At 43.8% G+C, this 18,463-nt stretch overlaps 1 protein-coding gene across 3 annotated transcripts in view; it reads right to left on the bottom strand.

Annotated features, from left to right (window-relative positions):
• Positions 1–4,102: 4,102 nt before the first annotated feature.
• LOC308466172 (stimulated by retinoic acid gene 6 protein-like) overlaps positions 4,103–18,463 on the bottom strand; it is a 53,208-nt gene continuing 38,847 nt past the window's right edge. The window contains exons 13-18 of one of the 3 annotated variants that reach the window (XM_080986838.1): positions 14,522–14,570; positions 14,298–14,415; positions 12,812–12,931; positions 11,367–11,530; positions 11,066–11,218; positions 4,103–5,521 (exon numbers count right to left, since the gene is read on the bottom strand). In XM_080986838.1, the coding sequence (XP_080842964.1) occupies positions 5,322–5,521; positions 11,066–11,218; positions 11,367–11,530; positions 12,812–12,931; positions 14,298–14,415; positions 14,522–14,570 (804 nt within the window). In that variant the 3' untranslated portion in view covers positions 4,103–5,321. The remainder of the gene's footprint in view (positions 5,522–11,065; positions 11,219–11,366; positions 11,531–12,811; positions 12,932–14,297; positions 14,416–14,521; positions 14,571–18,463) is intronic. The other 2 variants (XM_080986839.1, XM_080986840.1) reach the window with 2 other exon arrangements.

The following is an 18,463-nucleotide window of genomic DNA, read 5'->3' as shown; positions in this document are numbered from 1 at the left end:
CAAGACAGTTTGGGGGCAGTGCGGAAAGCAGGATATGTCGCACAAAATGGCACCAAATAACACTCCACGTTGGCAATCGGACAAGGTTGAGTTTGGGGGTATCCCTATGGCACAAAATGTAGGTTTTGCAGAACAAAATGGCACAAGACTAGCACAAAACCTTTGCGTCAGATTTTTTTTGGGGGGTGGATCCGGAATTTTGGAGCCACACATTAATGAAGCCTGATAGTCACAAATGCAAAGGAGCCTGGCTAGACATCCGAAATAGGGAAAAGGCCAGGCAGAAGAGAAAACAGTGCTACAGACATGTGTTTTGGAGTGTTGCCTTCTCTGGATTGGAACAGAGAAATAAATGCTTTTATAGAGATTGCAAAGCAGCAGCATCCATCGCCAAAATCCAGGTTGTTCTCCATATTGCCCTCTTCACATGCAAGAGAAGATCCATTATGTAGGCCCAGTGTTAAGTAGCAAAGTCCAAACGGCTTGCATCATGGTTCCAGCATGATCGTCACACCTCGCTTTTTTGTTCTTAGCCTGTGTAGGAAGAAAGGTCCACACAAACGTATCCTTTCTGATATGCGGTCGCTAAGCAGCCGCAAAGGACATTTTGGCTGGGTATCAAGGTTACTGATAGTATAAATGAAGCTTTGAAGTTGTTTTAAATTTTCAGTCTATCTGGGATTTTAATCCATGATAGTTTATGCCATAATAGCTTTCTTAAGTGCTTTCAGGTGCAACAATACTTTTTCATTGTCCCTCTCCACAAACCCCAAAACAAATTGGAGGCACACTTCCCTTTTACACCTAAAATGTCCAGCCCAAATTGCCAAGACAGGTATTCACTGGTGTTGCATCTGCATCCATATATCATAGGATCAGGGTGGTGCTGTGGTCTAATCCACCGAGCCTCTTGGGCTTGCCGATCAGAAGGTCGGCGGTTCGAATCCCCGTGATGGGGTGAGCTTCTGTTGCTCTGTCTCTGCTCCTGCCAACCTAGCAGTTCAAAAGCACACCAGTGCAAGTAGATAAATAGGTACTGGTGTGGCGGGAAGGTAAACGGCGTTCCTGTGCGCTCTGGCTTCTGTCACGGCGTTCCGTGCACCAGAAGTGGTTTAGTCATGCTGGCCACATGACCTGGAAAGCTGTCTGTGGACAAACGCTGGCTCCCTCGGCCCAAAAGCGAGATGAGCACTGCAACCCCATAGTCTTTACATTTACCATATATGATGGCTAGCAATAACATGTGTGCTGCAGGAAACATGTGTAACACTCCTGTTTCCCCTTCCTCCAAAAGGCTGGGTCGTCTTCTTATATACCTGCTGGGATTGACAAGGCAACTGACCCTCACCTGAATCTCATAGCTCACCAATTAACCAACTCATAGCCAACTCATAGCCAAACCAATTAACAAACTAGAAGGATTACTGTTAATAGCACCAGTTTTCCTATAACTTGATATTGCTGGATAGTTTTGATGAACTGCAAATGCATGTTTAGTTTGCTTTCTGTTGCCACCCTGGAACTTTTCTTTATTAGTGCCACTTTGTTTTGTACGATTCCTTGCAAATGAAGGAAAACAAACTTTTCTGAGAGCCAGTGTGGTGTAGTGGTTAAGAGCGGTAGTCACGTAATCTGGGGAACCGGGTTCGCATCCCCGCTCCTCCACATGCAGCTGCTGGGTGACCTTGGGCTAGTCACACGTCTTTGAAGTCTCTCAGCCCCACTCACCTCACAGAGTGTTTGTTGTGGGGGAGGAAGGGAAAGGAGAATGTTAGCCGCTTTGAGACTCCTTAAAGGGAGTGAAAGGCGGGATATCAAATCCAAACTCTTCTTCTTCTTCTTCTTCTTCTTCTTCTTCTTCTTCTTCTTCTTGTATATGTTGATAATATAATTTTGGTTACAGAGGACAAACAAGATTGTACAAAAACAAGGTTGGGTGCAGGCCTGGCCAGGACATAGGCATCTTGACTGTAACAAAGGTGACCTGTGTGCTTGCTTGCTTGATTAACAGCTGTTGGGAACTTCAAGGTCCCTGCTCTCCCTTTTTATGGTCTTTATACTGGACCTGGAGACTCCAATAGAGAGCATTCCATGTCAAGAAGGAGGGCAAGTGGGCACTCTATCAAATGACAGGGCAGGAGCTACACGGAACAGGGCCTTTTCACTGGTGGTGCCCATTGTATGCCTCACTCTTCCCAGACCTTTTGGCCTGCATTTTGGAGCTTTATAATTTAGGAAGACTTTGGAAGAACAAGTCTTATCAGTTGCTGACATATGAGCGGATTTTATTTGCTTCTATTCTGTGCTTCTGGTGCACCAGGGTTTACACCAGCGTAAATGAGTTGACCAAGATGCCAGAAGGCAGATGTCAGGGATGATTTGGAGAAGCAATGGACAGAAGAGGTGGAACAGGGGTTCAGAGATGCTGCAACCACTCAGAGGCTCAGGAAGGAAGCTTAGACTCAGGAAGGGAGGGGGCTTTCAAATCAGCACAGACAAGGAGGGAAATGAAACGTAAGGATTAAAGATGTCTCACACAATTCCCACTCCTACTTTGTTGGCACGGGAATCGTGGGAAGCCACTCCCTGAATCTGACTCAACGGGTTCGGGCGCATAATTATGAAGTGTAACTGTTTTTTGTATATATGTAATAAAGACTGTAAATACTAATGTTGACTGTGCTGGAGTGTTAATGTGAAAGGGAAACGCCACCTTTACAGGATACAGTTTACAAGCTTTCTCCATTATCTGCACAGCAGGGGGTGTTCAGTCAACAGTGCAAAGGCTGAGCTGAAGCATTCCCTGCTGGTTACCTGCTTTCAGCAATAGGGGTCACTGTTTGGTAGTACCCAATTGGTTAGCTGTCAGATTCTAGAGCTTCCTATTGATGGCTCTTAGGTAATTCACAAAATACAGAGTCCATTCATAAAAAAAGTATTCATTCATAAAGCGGTAACATAAATCTGCATTGCTACATATTGGGTGTATATTTCAGCAGTTGAACGTACATGTTTATGGCCATGCTGTAGTGTAGTGCTTATGTGACTGTGAATAAAAGGTGGCTGGGCTCATTGTCTCGGCATTTGCAGGGGAAGAGGTGACAAAACTGATTACCAATAAGTGCCCCCCCTTTATTTCCATAACAAGCCCTTGAGTTTGTACTCTGAATGGTGACACCAGGGACCTAGAAGGTGCAGGGCTTGTCAGTCCAACCCCTGCACAGTCTCATCAGGGCTGACCTTAAGGCAATTGGAGCAATTGGGCCAAATTGGGCCCCACAGACCGCTCCTAAGGAGGCCCCACACCAGGACAATCTAGATGGATTTTATTTATATCTATAAGATTTTGCAGACTTTGGCTGTGAACTGGGGCCCTACAAAAAAAAATTCAAGTTGCGCACCACTGCTTCAAATTGGGCCCCACTGGCTAGCCCTGAGATTAATAGTTGCTCGGCCTGAGTTGCCCTGCCCTTGCATGAAGCCATGGGTTTACAATTTTGGGAGAGGGGAGACTGCGGCACTGGGGAGCGGGCAGGCTGGCGAGGCCCCCTAGATTTAGAGGCCCAAGTTGCCCTGCCCTCACATGAAGTATTGGGTTTGCAATTTTGGGAGTGGGAGGGCTGGCGAGGCCCCCTAGATTTAGAGGCCCTAGGCTTCAGCCTACTTAGCCTGTACATAAATCTGGCACTGGTTGTGGTCCACCAAGATCTGAAGGACTATAGGTTCCCCTACCGTACATAAGAATAATACCCTGGTAAAAGTGCATACATGTGATGTGAAGGATGGGGAACCTCTGCCCCCTATAGGTGTTGTAGGACTCCATTCCCCATCAGCCACAGCCAGAATGGCTGGTGGTCAGGGCTATGGGAGTTGTAGTCCACCAACGTCGAGAACACAGAATAAGAAAGTCCTAATGGAACATCCCAAATTATTTCCCCACCTGTCAGCAGTAAACATAGCAACATGAACTCAAAATCAATTTCAATGGAAGACACAGCAAGAAAAAGCAAGGTTTTCATTATGTAGGCTCAGCTACACCAGTAAGTGTACAGTACAACCAGCTTTTGAAGCAGCTGAATGATAATGATAATAATAATAATAATAATAATAATAATAATTTTATTATTTATACCCAGCCCATCTGGCTGGGTTTCCCCAGTCACTCTGGGCAGGTAACAACACATATAAAAACATAGTAAAACGTCAAACATTTTTAAAGAAAACTTTCAGCGAGTATAACTAATGAAGGAACCTTGAGAACAAATCATCTGAAAGCAGTTTTGGAATCATGCACGCACCAGCTCAAGTCACTGGTTTGGAAACTCAGGATTCCAATTTGGCAACTTGGAAAAAAAAACAACTCATTGTTATTAAAACAGTGTCACTGACTCTACTTTGATTTCCAACCTCAGATGTGCTTTCATTCTAGATCCCCTGGTCTGGGCAGGGCAGGGCAGAACAGAGCAAGATGCTGGGGCGGGGAGTAATTGGCACAGGCCTATGATTCTGAGGAGGCCGACTTTGAGTATTTGTTCTGTTCTGTTACTTGTTGGCGCTGTGGGTTAAACCGCAGAGCCTAGGACTTGCTGATCAGAAGGTCGGCGGTTCGAATCCCCGTGACAGGGTGAGCTCCCGTTGCTCAGTCCCAGCTCCTGCCAACCTAGCAGTTCGAAAGCACGTCAAAGTGCAAGTAGATAAATAGATACCACTCCGGCGGGAAGGTAAACGGTGTTTCCGTGCGCTGCTCTGGTTCTCCAGAAGCGGCTTAGTCATGCTGGCCACATAACCCGGAAGCTGTCTGCGGACAAACGCCGGCTCCCATGGCCTATAGAGCGAGATGAGCGCTGCAACCCCAGAGTTGGTCACGACTGGACCTAATGGTCAGGGGTCGCTTTACCTTTACCTTTTTATGCACAACACGAGCAGTTTGAAATGGGGCCTACATTTTCTGTCCAGCCTGGGCCCATTACCAACTTTGCACAGCCCTGGTCTAGCCAGGGGGAAAAGTGTCAAATAATTGTAGGGATAGCACACACAAAAAAGTGCATGCTTGTGTGGTCTTCAAAGAGATTACCTAAATCTTCCTGGAGACAATGGCTTGTGTATAGTTTATGAACGATTGCATCAGGCAGGCAGACCAGGCGTTCATGTGGAGGGAAGGCATGACGCATAATGTGGTGGAAATACAACAGGTTATCTTTTTAGAAAGCCGTATGGAACAAGCTGTCAATAAATGCAACTCTCAGCAAGTATAACTTGTGCCGCTTTTGTCGTTGCACCATCAGGAACGGCATCTCTACAGTCCACGTAGAGTCCACATATTAAACATGATGATCCCAGCGCACCAATTGGCCTGTCGAATGATCGCCTGGAGGGACAGCACAGGGCTGTGGAAAATCCACAGGATTAGATCCTAGTCTTTGCTTCCGGAATTGCAGGAGACTGGGGTTGTTCAAAAGCGTGTAAAGCAACAGCCATCTTTTCCTGGCTCTGCCTGAGACCCTGGGAGCTAAAAACAAGACTGACAATTAAATTTTCAAACATCAGCAACATGCATGCACCACAACCTCTATTTATAAAGCTTCCATTTTGTTTCCAGGTAATAGTAATAATTTATTATTTGTACCCCGCCCATCTGGCTGGGTTTCCCCAGCCGCTCTGGGCAGCTTCCACAGAGACCAAAAAGACACTAAAATGTCACACATTAAAAACTTCCCTGAACAGGGCTGCCTTAAGATGTCTTCTGAATGTCAGGTTGTTGTTTATCGCTTTGACATCTGATGGGAGGGCGTTCCACAGGGCGGGCGCCACCACCGAGAAGGCCCTCTGCCTGGTTCCCTGTAGCTTTGCAGCTGTAGGTACAACTCTAGGTGCTCACGTTAGTGTTTAAAGCTCAAAGTAACTTAGGCCCCAAATATCTGCAAGACCACCTCCTTCCCTCCAGACCATCGTGGAGGTCAAAATCAGCGGAGGGGACCCTCCTGGTAGTTCCATCACTCTCAGCTGTTTATGGGATGGCAGCCCTAGAGAAGGCATTCACTGTAGCAGCCCCAAAGTTGTAGAATTCCCTTCCCACGGTGTCGGGAAAGTTTTGGAAAAGCTTCAAAAATCACCAAAGTCTTTAAAAACCTCAAAAAAGGCTACCACACCGCGTTCTATGAGTTGCTCCTCGAAGTCAAGTCGCAATTGTATTAACGGTGTTAAGAAAAAGGAAACAAACTTGCAAGACGTTTCCGTCTTGCGAAGCAAGCCCATAGGGAAAATCATCTTGTGCTTAAAATTGAAAAAGGGACACGACAAGGTTGCCCAATTTCCCCACTTCTTTTTATTTCGGTCCTGGAGGTTCTGCTGAATATGATTAGAAGGGACCAGTCGGTTAAAGGTATACAGGTCGGAACTAAACAGTACAAATTGAGAGCATTTGCAGATGACTTAGTATTGACGTTACAGGAGCCAGAATCTAGTACTAAAAGGGTTTTAGAACTGATTCAAGAATTTGGTCAAGTGGCAGGATTTAAACTGAACAAGTTAAAAACCAAGGTTTTAGAGAAAAATTTAACACCGTTTGAAAGAGAGAGGTTTCAGAATGAGACAGGTTTAACAGTGGTTAAGAAAGTTAAATATTTGGGGATTAACATGACAGCAAAAAATGGGAACTTATTTAAAGATAACTATGAAAAATGCTGGTCTGAAGTGAAAAAAGATTTAGAAATTTGGTCAAATTTGAAGCTTTCACTGCTGGGCCGTATTGCTGCTATAAAAATGAATGTATTGCCTAGAATGTTGTTTCTGTTCCAAACTTTGCAGATTGTGGACAAAATGGATTGTTTCAAGAGGTGGCAGAAAGATATTTCTAAATTTGTCTGGCAGGGCAAGAAGCCTAGAATAAAATTTAAAATACTAACAGATGCAAAGGAAAGAGGTGGATTTGCCCTGCCAGACCTCAAACTTTACTATGAATCAGCAGCCTTTTGCTGGTTGAAAGAATGGCTACTTCTTGAAAACACTGACATTTTGGACTTGGAAGGTTTCAATAATGTATTTGGATGGCATGCATATCTATGGTATGATAAGGTCAAAGCACATAAAGCATTTAGAAACCACATTGTCAGGAAAGCGCTATTTAATGTTTGGTTAAGATATAAGGATTTGTTAGAAAACAAAACCCCCAGGTGGCTGTCACCAATGGAAGCGAAAGCCTTGAAAAAGGTCAATATGGAGGTCAAATGGCCGAAATATTGGGAAATTTTGGAACAAGACGGAGATAGACTGAAATTGCAGAGTTTTGAAAAACTAAAAGACAAAGTGCGAGACTGGTTTCATTATTATCAGATAATGGAGGCATTTAAATTGGACAGGAAAATTGGCTTCCAGGTGGAAAGATCCAAATTGGAAACAGAATTGTTAGAACCCAAAACTAAGAATTTGTCAAGAATGTATAACTTGCTGCTGAAATGGAATACTCAGGATGAAACGGTAAAATCGGCTATGATTAAATGGGCACAGGACGTTGGACATAATATTATGTTTGCTGACTGGGAACAGTTATGGACCACAGGTATGAAATTTACGGCATGTAATGCCTTAAGAGAGAATATTATGAAAATGATATACAGGTGGTACATAACCCCAGTCAAGCTTGCGAAAATCTATCATTTGCCCGATAACAAATGTTGGAAATGTAAAGAAACTGAAGGTACATTTTTCCATCTTTGGTGGACGTGCCCAAAGATTAAGGCTTTCTGGGAAATGATATATAATGAATTTAAAAAGGTATTTAAGTATACCTTCCCTAAGAAACCAGAGGCCTTTCTCCTGGGCATGGTCGGCCAAATGGTGATAAAAAAGGATAGAACTTTCTTTATGTATGCAACAACAGCAGCAAGAATACTCATCGCAAAGTATTGGAAGACACAAGAACTTCCCACGCTGGAGGAATGGCAGATGAAACTTATGGACTATATGGAATTGGCGGAAATGACTGGTAGAATCCGTGACCAGGGAGAAGAGTTGATGGAGGAAGATTGGAAGAAATTCAAAGATTATCTTCAGAAACACTGCAAAATTAAAGAATGGTAGAGTGACGTTGGATTGAAAATAAGTGGTTTCCAGCTGTACAGGTTAAAGTTAATGATAGACTAAGATTAAAGATTAAGATTAAAGATGTTTAAAGAAATGGAAATTTGATATTAAGAGGGAAAATTTTAATGTTATATGATACTAAGACCAAGGATTAGGTTTAAAGAAGTTGAAGTTATATATTTTAATATTTTATTAAATTAAAGTTTGGGATTAAAAAAGTGGAAAAGAAACTGCTGGACAAATAATTTGGATTGGAATACAAAAGAGGGAGGTATGAGGAAGTCCAGAAAGTAAGTAAATTAAAAATGGAAATGGAAAAGAGATATTGTTTTTAATTGTTATGTTTTTTTTGTTTTTTATTGTTGAATTTTGTGTTGCTTTTTGTGTGTGTTGTTGTTATATGTATTATGTATGTTTTTCTTTCTCTTTTTTTATTGTCTAAAACTTTAATAAAAATTATTTAAAAAAAAGAAAAGAAAATCATCTTGTGAAGCAGCTCAAAAAACGAAAAACCCTTTCGTCTAGCGAGTTTTTTGTCTTGCGAGGCATTCGTCTTGCGAGGTACCACTGTACATATCTTAGGACCAACCCTATTCACTTGAATGTTAATCCTTTTTAAAAATTAGGCTTCTAATTGTCGTAACCCACCCTGGGGCAGACTAATGACTGTTCTGAAAGGCCCTTCCTTTTGTTCCTTTCCCTTGGAGCACTCAGAAGTCGCTTTCAAAGAGTCAATTGACTGCAGTAAAATAATTATTTATTTTGCCATGACAAAAATGGTACAGACAAGCTAATGCTTATTGCCTGCCCCCCTTCTCTGGGCTTGCCAGCCTTTTTTATACCCTCTGGGACGGATGATCATTTGATTTCCCAGAAAACACGTGATTTACGGGAAATGGTATAGAATTTAGCTTTATTTCCAGTCCCTCCTTCCTCCTGTTTCAGCCTCCCTCCCTCTGGGGTTACAATAACATCCATTCAACCTTGCTCTTTATCTCTGCCAGACATTCCTGAGAGAGGCCTATTTTCACCGTAACATCTAAGCAACAAGAAAAAGCCTTGTCCGTGTGGCTGGTGTAACAACCTCCCCCCCCCCCCTTAAAGGTAGGGGTTTTGGGATAACACATGAGAGAGGAGGAAATGCCTCAAAGAGTTTTTGGGATCATATAGAGAACAACATTTTAATGGCCCTTCAGTACAACCACAAAAGACATTTGAAATTGGTGTCAGGTAGGCTGGACCTAGGGTTGGCTCCTGAAGCAAACCACAAAATGGTGCCTCCCTCCCCATCAGGGAACAAGAGATGAGTGGAGATCTACATCAGGAACAAGGGAAGAATAATTAGGATCTGCTGCCTCATGGATGGGTTGGCCCTGGTTGGACCAACTAGCCAACCTGTCAAACTCAATCACATACAGTACTTATAACATTCACTGTTTGGACAGCGAATCGTACAGCTGGGATAGCAGAGACTTTCACAACAAAACAAAACTCTAGAATGGAATGTGACCAGTGCTGCTGTGAGTGAATGGGGTTTTCAAAGAAACAGGGCTGAAGGCAGCCCTGTTTAGGGAAGCTTTTAATGTTTGATGTATCATAGTATTTTAATATTCTTTTGGAAGCCGCCCAGAGTGGCTGGGGAAACCCAGCCAGATGGGCGGGGTATAAATAATAAATTATTATTATTATTATTATTATGTAGTGTTGCCAACTGGCCGGGGGTGGGGGTGGGGTGGGACTGGCCGACTCTTATGCACTTAAAAGCAGCTTGCTCAGCAGAAATCAGTAGCGGAAGCTTTTCATGGCATAGACGCTGATAATGTCCTCATATCCAACTGCTGTTACAAGGCCCAGGAACAGTGGGCTGATGAAAAAGTTGGCAATCCTAAGAATAAGTGGGGCACATGTCTTTTTTGTTTGTCCCTTGCTAGGTAAAGGTAAAGGGACCCCTGACCATTAGGTCCAGTCGTGGCCAACTCTGGGGTTGCGGCGCTCATCTTGCTTCATTGGCCGAGGGAGCCGGCGTACAGCTTCCGGGTCATGTGGCCGGCATGGCTAAGCCGCTTCTGGAGAACCAGAGCAGCACATGGAAACGCTGTTTATCTTCCTGCCGGAGCGGTACCTATTTATCTACTTGCACTTTGGGGTGCTTTCAAAGTGCTAGGTTGGCAGGAGCAGGGACAAGCAATGGGAGCTCACCCCGTCGCGGGGATTCAAACTGCCGACCTTCTGATTGGCAAGTCCTGGGCCACCTGCATCCCATTGGCCCTTGCTAGCCCAGAACAAATTTTGAGTTTCTGAAATTCCTGTTCTTGGGAAGAAGGGCTTGGGTTTTTAAGAATTAGAAAACATCCAGGACAAACAGTTTTTAATGTGTACGTTTTTTCAGTTCCTTGGTGGTAGCGATATTTGGAGCCATCCTCACAACTGCAGAGTTACGATTTGCGAAACATATCTTTAGGTACCAGGCAAAAGCATTCCTCATCTCCCAGGCCTTTGGCTAATTAATAAATGGCCTTTTAAACTATGGAGTGTGTGTGTGTGTTATTGTTTTGCTTGTTACTATGTTACATATTTTTAATACAGTCAAACCTTGGTCGTCGAATGTAATCTGTCCCGGAAGGCCGTTTGACTTCCAAAATATTTGACAACCAAAAACTGAAAGCGGAAGCCTCGATACAATAGGGAAACTCAAAATGGAAGCTGTGTAGCACATTCGACTTCCGAAAATCATTTGAAAACCGGAACATTTACTTCCGGGGTTTTGGCATTCGGGAGCCGAAACATAGAATAACAGAGGCATTTGGGAACCAAGGTTTGACTGTACTGTAAATCGCCCTGTCATCCTTGGGTGAAGGGCAGTATATCAAAGAAAGAAAGAAAGAAAGAAAGAAAGAAAGAAAGAAAGAAAGAAAGAAAGAGCTAGAGACACACAAACATATAAGCTTTGTTAAATAGACTCCCAGCATTTCTGATAGTTTACCTATTTCCCGCATGTCCGTGTTTTCGGTGGGTCCATTGACTTTTTGCCATTGCCTCTGTCTGATTTTGGTATCCAGGATGTGGCAGAAGCAGACAAGGATGGGGTTTGAGTGGTAGTGGTCCATCAAGAGCATTGCAACCCAACACGTGTGTGCTACAGTGAAATAAACACCATTCACCTGTTGATGCCAAATGCACCCTTCCATCCCCACAATGAAGCCACGATGCATTGGAAATGTAGATCGGTTCCGTATTTTGAGAACTTCCCAGTATCCACAGCATCCGTCTCTCGGGGTGCTTACCTTTATCACAGCCTTCAAAGCCCTTTGGCATCACTGGCCTGTCCAATCGTCCAATCAGGAAGGCTCCCAGGACAGTGCTGCGTAACACTCTCATGAGGCAGGAAAACAAACCCACCACCACCGAGTGGAAGAATAAAAAGTAGCTGAAGTTTACAAAGGCTTTCCTGAAAAGGAAGAGATGTCTCATCTGAGCAGTTCCACAGTCACCCCCACAGAAAAAAACTGGAGGCAGGACCAGATGTATTTGCTTTTGAACTACAGCAAACATAGCTCAGACCAAAGCATAAATATTCTCCAAGTCTGAATTTGAAGGCAGATGCGGTTGCACTGAGTTTGCTACAATATTCAGAAATGCTTAGTGGTTGTTCCTGCGCGTAGCTTAAGGAAATAAAGGTCATATAGTACTATATAATTAAAGTTGTTGAATTTGAATAACTGTACTTGTTGAACGGTTGAAAAAGCTTTACTGCATTAACCCTGGACAAAAAGAAGGTATTAGAAAGAGCCTGTTGCTTCCAAGAAAATACAGATATACAAATGCATGTAAATAACGGGAAATAGACATAAGTGATTTCACCCCATTAATCACCTCTCTTGGAATACAAGAGGGTAGCACTTTGACTTGAATTACACAAGCAGCGCCATTGCAGTTCCCTTTGTTTGCAGCAGGGGGAGTCAAAGTAGACATTATTGGACTAGCAACTCCCATCAGCCTCAGTCAGCATAGTCAATGGTCAGAGATGATGGGAATTGTAGTACAACAGTATCTGAAGAGCACTAAGTTCATTATGCCTGGTTTATTGGTTTTTAATAAGGAATATAGGCAGACCAGAATATGAAAAGACAAGCAGAGACAGAAATCTGAAGACAGGGAGGAGACAGAGAGTCATATATGATTTCAAAAATTAAAGGTGGGCGCCATTTTGCAACATGGGTTTAAAGGTAAATTCTGGTTCTGAAAAAGACTATGGACTGCGGGTGTCATAGAAGGTTTGTTTAGGGACTCGAAGGATTTGCGACTTGGAGCTGATCGACATGTTCAGAAGAATCTTCTGGCAGAGGGAACATTTCAGATTGTGGGAAGGGAGAAAGCAAGAGTTTCATCACCATTAAAAAAACGAATGAAGAAACAGATAATCAGTGGTGGCCTTTTTATAAATATAACATGCTGCAGAGATAGCTCATACAATCATAGAATTGTAGAGTTGGAAGGGACCCAGGGGTCATCTAGTCCAACCCCCTGCAATGCAGGAATCTAAAAAACAAAAAAGCATCCATGATGACCATCCAATCTCTGATTAAAACCCTCCAAGGAAGGAAAGTCCACAACCTCCTGAGGGAGACTTCCCATCTCCCCATCTTGCGTGATTTTCCTAGGTGCCCTAATGGAATACCTTTATTCAAGGAATTGAATACCAGGAATAGTCTCACTCCCTGATACCAACCTGTTGTCAAGTGCCAGAGGTCTCTGATCGTCTTTTGGTGAAATCTTTGGCTGAAGAAAGACTCGAGAACCTGCAAACAACTCCAGCCTCCTCAAAAGCATGACGAGGACAAATGAAAGACTGTGAGGCAGAAAAGGAAGATGAAACTATTTTAAGAAAATTATAACCACTGCAAGGAAGTGGAGATAAAGAGTTGTTTTCAGGTAAGTTCTACTCAGACCAACTGACATGAATGTAAAAGGACCCTCTAGACAGTTAAGTCCAGTCAAAGGTGATTCTGGGGTTGCGGCGCTGATCTCGCTTTTCAAGCCAAGGGAGCTGGCGTTTGTCCACAGACAGCATTCCGGGTCATGTGGCCAGCATGACTAAACTGCTTCTGGCGCAATGGAACACCGTGATAGAAACCAGAGCGCACAGAAGCACCATTTACCTTCCCACCGCAGTGGTACCTATTTATCTACTTGCACTGGCATGCTTTAGAACTATTAGGTTGGCAGGAGCTGGGACAGAGCAACGGGAGCTCACTCCGTCGCAGATTCGAACTGCCGACCTTCTGATTGGCAAGGCCAAGAGGCTCAGTGGTTTAGACCACAGCTCCATCCGCTCCCTACTTGAAATGAATGAACCTAAGACAGTGGTATACAAACTTTTTTCAGAGAGGGCCAGATTTGATGAAGTGAAGGGCCGTGAGGGCCAACCAAAGAGTCAACGAGGGTTGTTGACCTTTTTTGCTAAGGTTTTTTTAGGATTTTACCCCTGGAAGTACACTGCCACAGGGGGCGGATTTAACCGACCAGCGGGCTGGATTAGGCCCCTGAGATGGACCTTGGACCTGCCTGACCTAAGATAAGCATGCCCATTAACTTCAATGGGTCTGCTCCATGCCCCCCCCAATTGATCACAAGACGCAACACATGCCCATCAACTTTAAGGGGGCCTGACTCCCTCAAATATTTTATGCGGGGGGAGCAAAGGGACCTCAGGCCCTAGGAACTGGCTCCTATGCCACAGAACAATCACTCCAATCCTCAATCCCTCATCAGTGAATTAAAAAAAAAATCTTTATTTGTTTAGTGGAATCTGTACAGTGCTTAGCTGTTAAAACCTTCAAGCGCTTTATATAAAATACAGTCATACCTCAGAAGTCGAACAGAATCCGTTCTGGAAGTCCGTTCGACTTCCAAAACATTCAAAAACCAAATTGCGGCTTCTGTTTGGCTGCAGGAACCCACAGAACCCGTGTCAGACGTTCGGGTTCCAAAGAACGTTCGCAAACCAGAACACTCACTTCCGGGTTTAAGGCATTCAGGTGCCAAAACCTTCGACTCACAAGGTGTTCGACTTCCGAGGTATGACTGTAATATATACTATAAAGTAATCATTAACAAAAGAAGTTAGCCTTTTTCTTTTTTTTCGTTTACAAATTAAAAAAAGCTGTTATTATTTTTAAGAAAAGAGAGCTATTCTTCTGAAAACTGACACTTACATCACGGTTCCCCACTTGTCCAGAAGTTTGGCCCATTCACCATGTACCATGGGCAAAATAATCACATACACAAGAATCATCCCAGCTACAAACTGCATCAGATGCATGATCAGGTAACCTGGATGGAAGATAAAAGTTGTCAACATGGAATTGGGGGAGAGGGATGGTAACACCAGCCCCCTATGAACTTATGCCAAAGGCCTGAGAGACAAGTTATCACATACCCCATATTATGTATGCGATTTGGTAAGCGGTGAATCTTCCCAGTGCTAGCTGTTGATGTAAAGACAAAAAGAAGGGCGATTCGTTTATGCAGGCATGCCACAAACACAATTTGGAAGCAAAAAATATAAATATAACTATTGTGTTTCCAAGCACAATTCCAAGTGTTGGTGCTGATCCTTAAAGCCCTATACCTGAAGGAGCGCCTCCACCCCATCGTTCAGCCCGGACACGGAGGTCCAGCTCTGAGGGCCTTCTGGTGATTCTCTCATTGCCAGAAGTGATGTTACAGGGAACCCGGCAAAGGGCCTTCTCGGTGGTGGCACCTGCCCTGTGGAATGCCCTCCCATCAGATGTCAAGGAAATAAACAACTATCTGATGATTAGAAGACACCTGAAGGCAGTCCTGTTTAGGGAAGTTTTTAATGACTGGTGTTTTAATGTATTTTTAATCTCTGGTTGGAAGCCACCCAGAGTGGCTGGGGAAACCCAGTCAAATGGCTGGGGTATAAGTAATAAAATATTATTATTATTATTATTATTATTATTAGCATATGAAATCTAAGGGGGTAACCCCAACCTGACATTAGCATGTAACCTTATGTCAGAATCAGGTTCCTAAATAAAGCAAGAGAATTGACTTTAAAGGACTGTGTGAACAAATTGAACGTGGGGTTATCACACAAACCTGATTTTTACCAGACATTCTTCTCAAGGTAAGGTTCTGAGACTAGAAGTAAGCCCCGCTGAGGGGGAAATAGCTGGGGTTTCAGGGGAGGGGGAGCGTTCAGCACCTCCTGCCCTCCCTTAGGTAAAGGGTAAAGGGACCCCTACCCATTAGGTCCAGTCGTGGCCGACTCTGGGGTTGCGGCGCTCATCTCACTTTATTGGCCGAGGGAGCCGGCGTACAGCTTCCGGGTCATGTGGCCAGCATGACTAAGCCGCTTCTGGTGAACCAGAGCAGCACACGGAAAACCCGTTTACCTTCCTGCCGGAGCAGTACCTATTTATCTACTTGCGCTTTGAGGTGCTTTCGAACTGCTAGGTTGGCAGGGACCGAGCAACGGGAGCTCACCCCATCGCAGGGATTCGAACCGCCGACCTTCTGATTGGCAAGTCCTAGGCTCTGTGGTTCAACCCACAGCGCCACCCGCGTCCCTCACCCTCCTATATAGGAAAATGGGCACAGTTCACAAAAATTCATCTACAGGGTATAGTCGTTAGTGTCAGACTATTATTTTTTTTTAAGTGATATTTATTGGGAATTTAAAGTTACAGAAAAGAGAGAAGAAGGAAAAGCAAAGAAAAAAGAGATTAAACAATACAAATCAATAAAAAGAAAATAAAAAGTACCAAACATACAATGCACCAAAATCAAAAACAAGAACAAAAAAAAAATTTAAAAACAAATCCAATATTCCCATACCCTTATCTTCATTAACTTATTTCCTCGACCTCCTCACACCTCCCTTTTTTGTATTCTAATTAATTATCTCAGCAAATCCTTTCCATCTTTCACTGTATTCTGTCCTTTAGTTGTCTTAATTTATTTTAGCCTTATCTTACCATAAAAAAACCCTAGAACTTAAAAACTTATTTATACATAACTCCTTATAACATTTCTACTAAAGCCTAATAGTTTCATTCCAAGATTTTCCTAACAGTTGTTAATTTTGCAATATTTCTCTAAATGAATTTTTAAACTTTCTGCCAATCTTCATCCACCGTCTCTTCTTCCTGGTCTCGGGTTCTGTCAGTCCTTTCTATCTGTTCCATCTAGTCCATCAACCTGGTGATCTTATGTCCGAGGCTCTTAACTCTTTTCCATGTCCCTTCTGCAGATCTTCTTCATAATTGTACCTGCACTTTACTTTGTCTTCTGCTGGTCTTGTTCTTAATTTCCTTCCTTTGTCTCTGAGGAGTAGATCTCGGGGGAACAACCTAAGAGTGTCTTTATCCCTTCTCAGCCGGTCAGCCCGTTCTCCATGGTTAGCACTAAAATCCAAAAAATATTCCAAAACATATTTCAATGCCCCTCCAAAGTTGAGTGCCTCGACCACTCCAATCTCCTCCTGGCCCAAAACCAAATCCCAAAGGTCAGAGCATCCCTGCATAGGAGGATCTGACCAACTTGCCATCTCCAGTCCCAACAGGACTCCGTCTCTCCAAGTCTGCCTCACTCCAGATTCAGTCCTCAGAAACGACAGCTTATGCTCCTGCAGGGCCGCATCTCTCTCAACTTGTATTACTTGAGGTTCAACAACAACCTCCTCCTTTGTCTTCTCCGCAACTTGCCCTGTCAGGGCAGATTCCTGGGTCAGTTGTTGAGCAGGTTCTATATCAGTGGTCACTGTTTGACCGAAATTATCAATTGCAGTAGTCATCAAATCCATCTTCGCATGAAGCTGCTCCAACAAAGCACTTGTCCTGCACAAAGCAGACACTAAGGTTTCCTGTGTCAACATTCTTATCCAAGGTCAGAGCCTGTTTCTCACGCTCTCTAATCTCTACAGCTGTAGAGTTCCCCAGGTCCACTCCAACAACAGTTCAAAAGCTCCCTCTAGAGGAAACAATTTCTATTTGTATCCATCCTTTTACAAGCAGATCCAGCAACAAAATTACTTTCATTTTTCAAATCTTTGTTCCTTTTTAGTGCAAAAGGAAACATTGGAATCAATATGTTTCTCTTATTTAACTATCTGTCAACATACGTTATTATTCACAGTCAATGAACTTTCCCCAAACGTCTATCTTTGACAGCCCGTTCCCAGGTTCAAGACGATAGAAATTTATCTTTCTTTACTCCCTCTCCTGCAGGCTTGAACAATTTAAGATTTCCCCCCTCTTCTCCTGCTTCCAAGGGGGGTTTGTAGTTTTAACCTATGGAAATTTAGTCCTTTACAGATGACTTTCCAGACTTTAGCTTGCGATGTCTTTGCTTCAAGCTGTTTACAAAAGCGGAAGGCGGACTTCCTGTTTAGACCTTCCCGCTCCGGTGCCAAATTACGAAGTTTAATAATCCAATTTTCCATTCTACTCACGGGTACGTGTTTAGAGTCCAATTGTCCACAGGAAAAAAGTCAGCACTCTCCGACAACAGCAATGCGGCTTCACTCCGTGAAAAGAGCAATCAATTCGAAGCACCGCGCCGCTCACCCCACGTCACTCCGGATCCCCGTAGCCGGGTTTCCCCGCGAGTAGGGGAGGCGCTAAAGGTGCCAGCTGAATCCCAGGTCCACAGGCTTCTCCCGCCTGTGGTTTTTGATGGGTCTCCGCCTCACCGTGGTGGTCCAGACCCTGATTTTCACAGAGCGGGTTCCTCCAGATCAGAGGAAGCCCGCCATTGCCGGTGGCGCTAACCCGGAAGTCCAGTTAGTGTCAGACTAAGACCAGGAAAATCCAGGAAAGAGTCTCCACTCAGCCATGAAGTTTTATTTAAAACAAAAACTTGTACACCACTTTGATATGTTTTTATGGTACAGCGGTTTATAAATATTTCAACAAACAAAATAAGCTAGCTAGGTAACCTTGAACCAGATCAGTGCCAGATTACCAAACAGGCAGAGCAGGCTCTGGTCTATGGGCCCTGTACCCTGTTAGGATATTTCCGTTCCACCTTAAAAAGGGAACAGGCTGTCGTGAGTCACAGCCTGCGTACTTCCTGCTCAGAGGAAGTTTCTGCTTTGTTTATAGCTTTTGTTTCTCTCTGTTGCCTGGACAGGAAGGCAGGCAGTCATGTTTTTTCTTTGTTCTGACCATGCTGAATAAAGCTGTAAATATGCTGCTCTCCTTGGTGAATCTTCCATTTGGAAACTCTGCGAAAAGGGCGTGTATGAGTCCTGGAATGTGGACAGTTATTTCTGAGGCTCATGTCGCTAATTGACTGATACTGTTCATACGGGAGACTGGGAGTCGACGTGGAGACATGGTGGCCTTTGTCTCCC

Source organism: Podarcis pityusensis (genome assembly GCF_964106645.2).
Source record: "Podarcis pityusensis genome assembly, chromosome: 17".
NCBI classification, from domain to species: Eukaryota; Metazoa; Chordata; class Lepidosauria; order Squamata; family Lacertidae; genus Podarcis; species Podarcis pityusensis.
The sequence above is the reverse complement of the archived record's forward strand: the minus strand, read 5'-3'. Positions and strand labels throughout refer to the sequence as shown.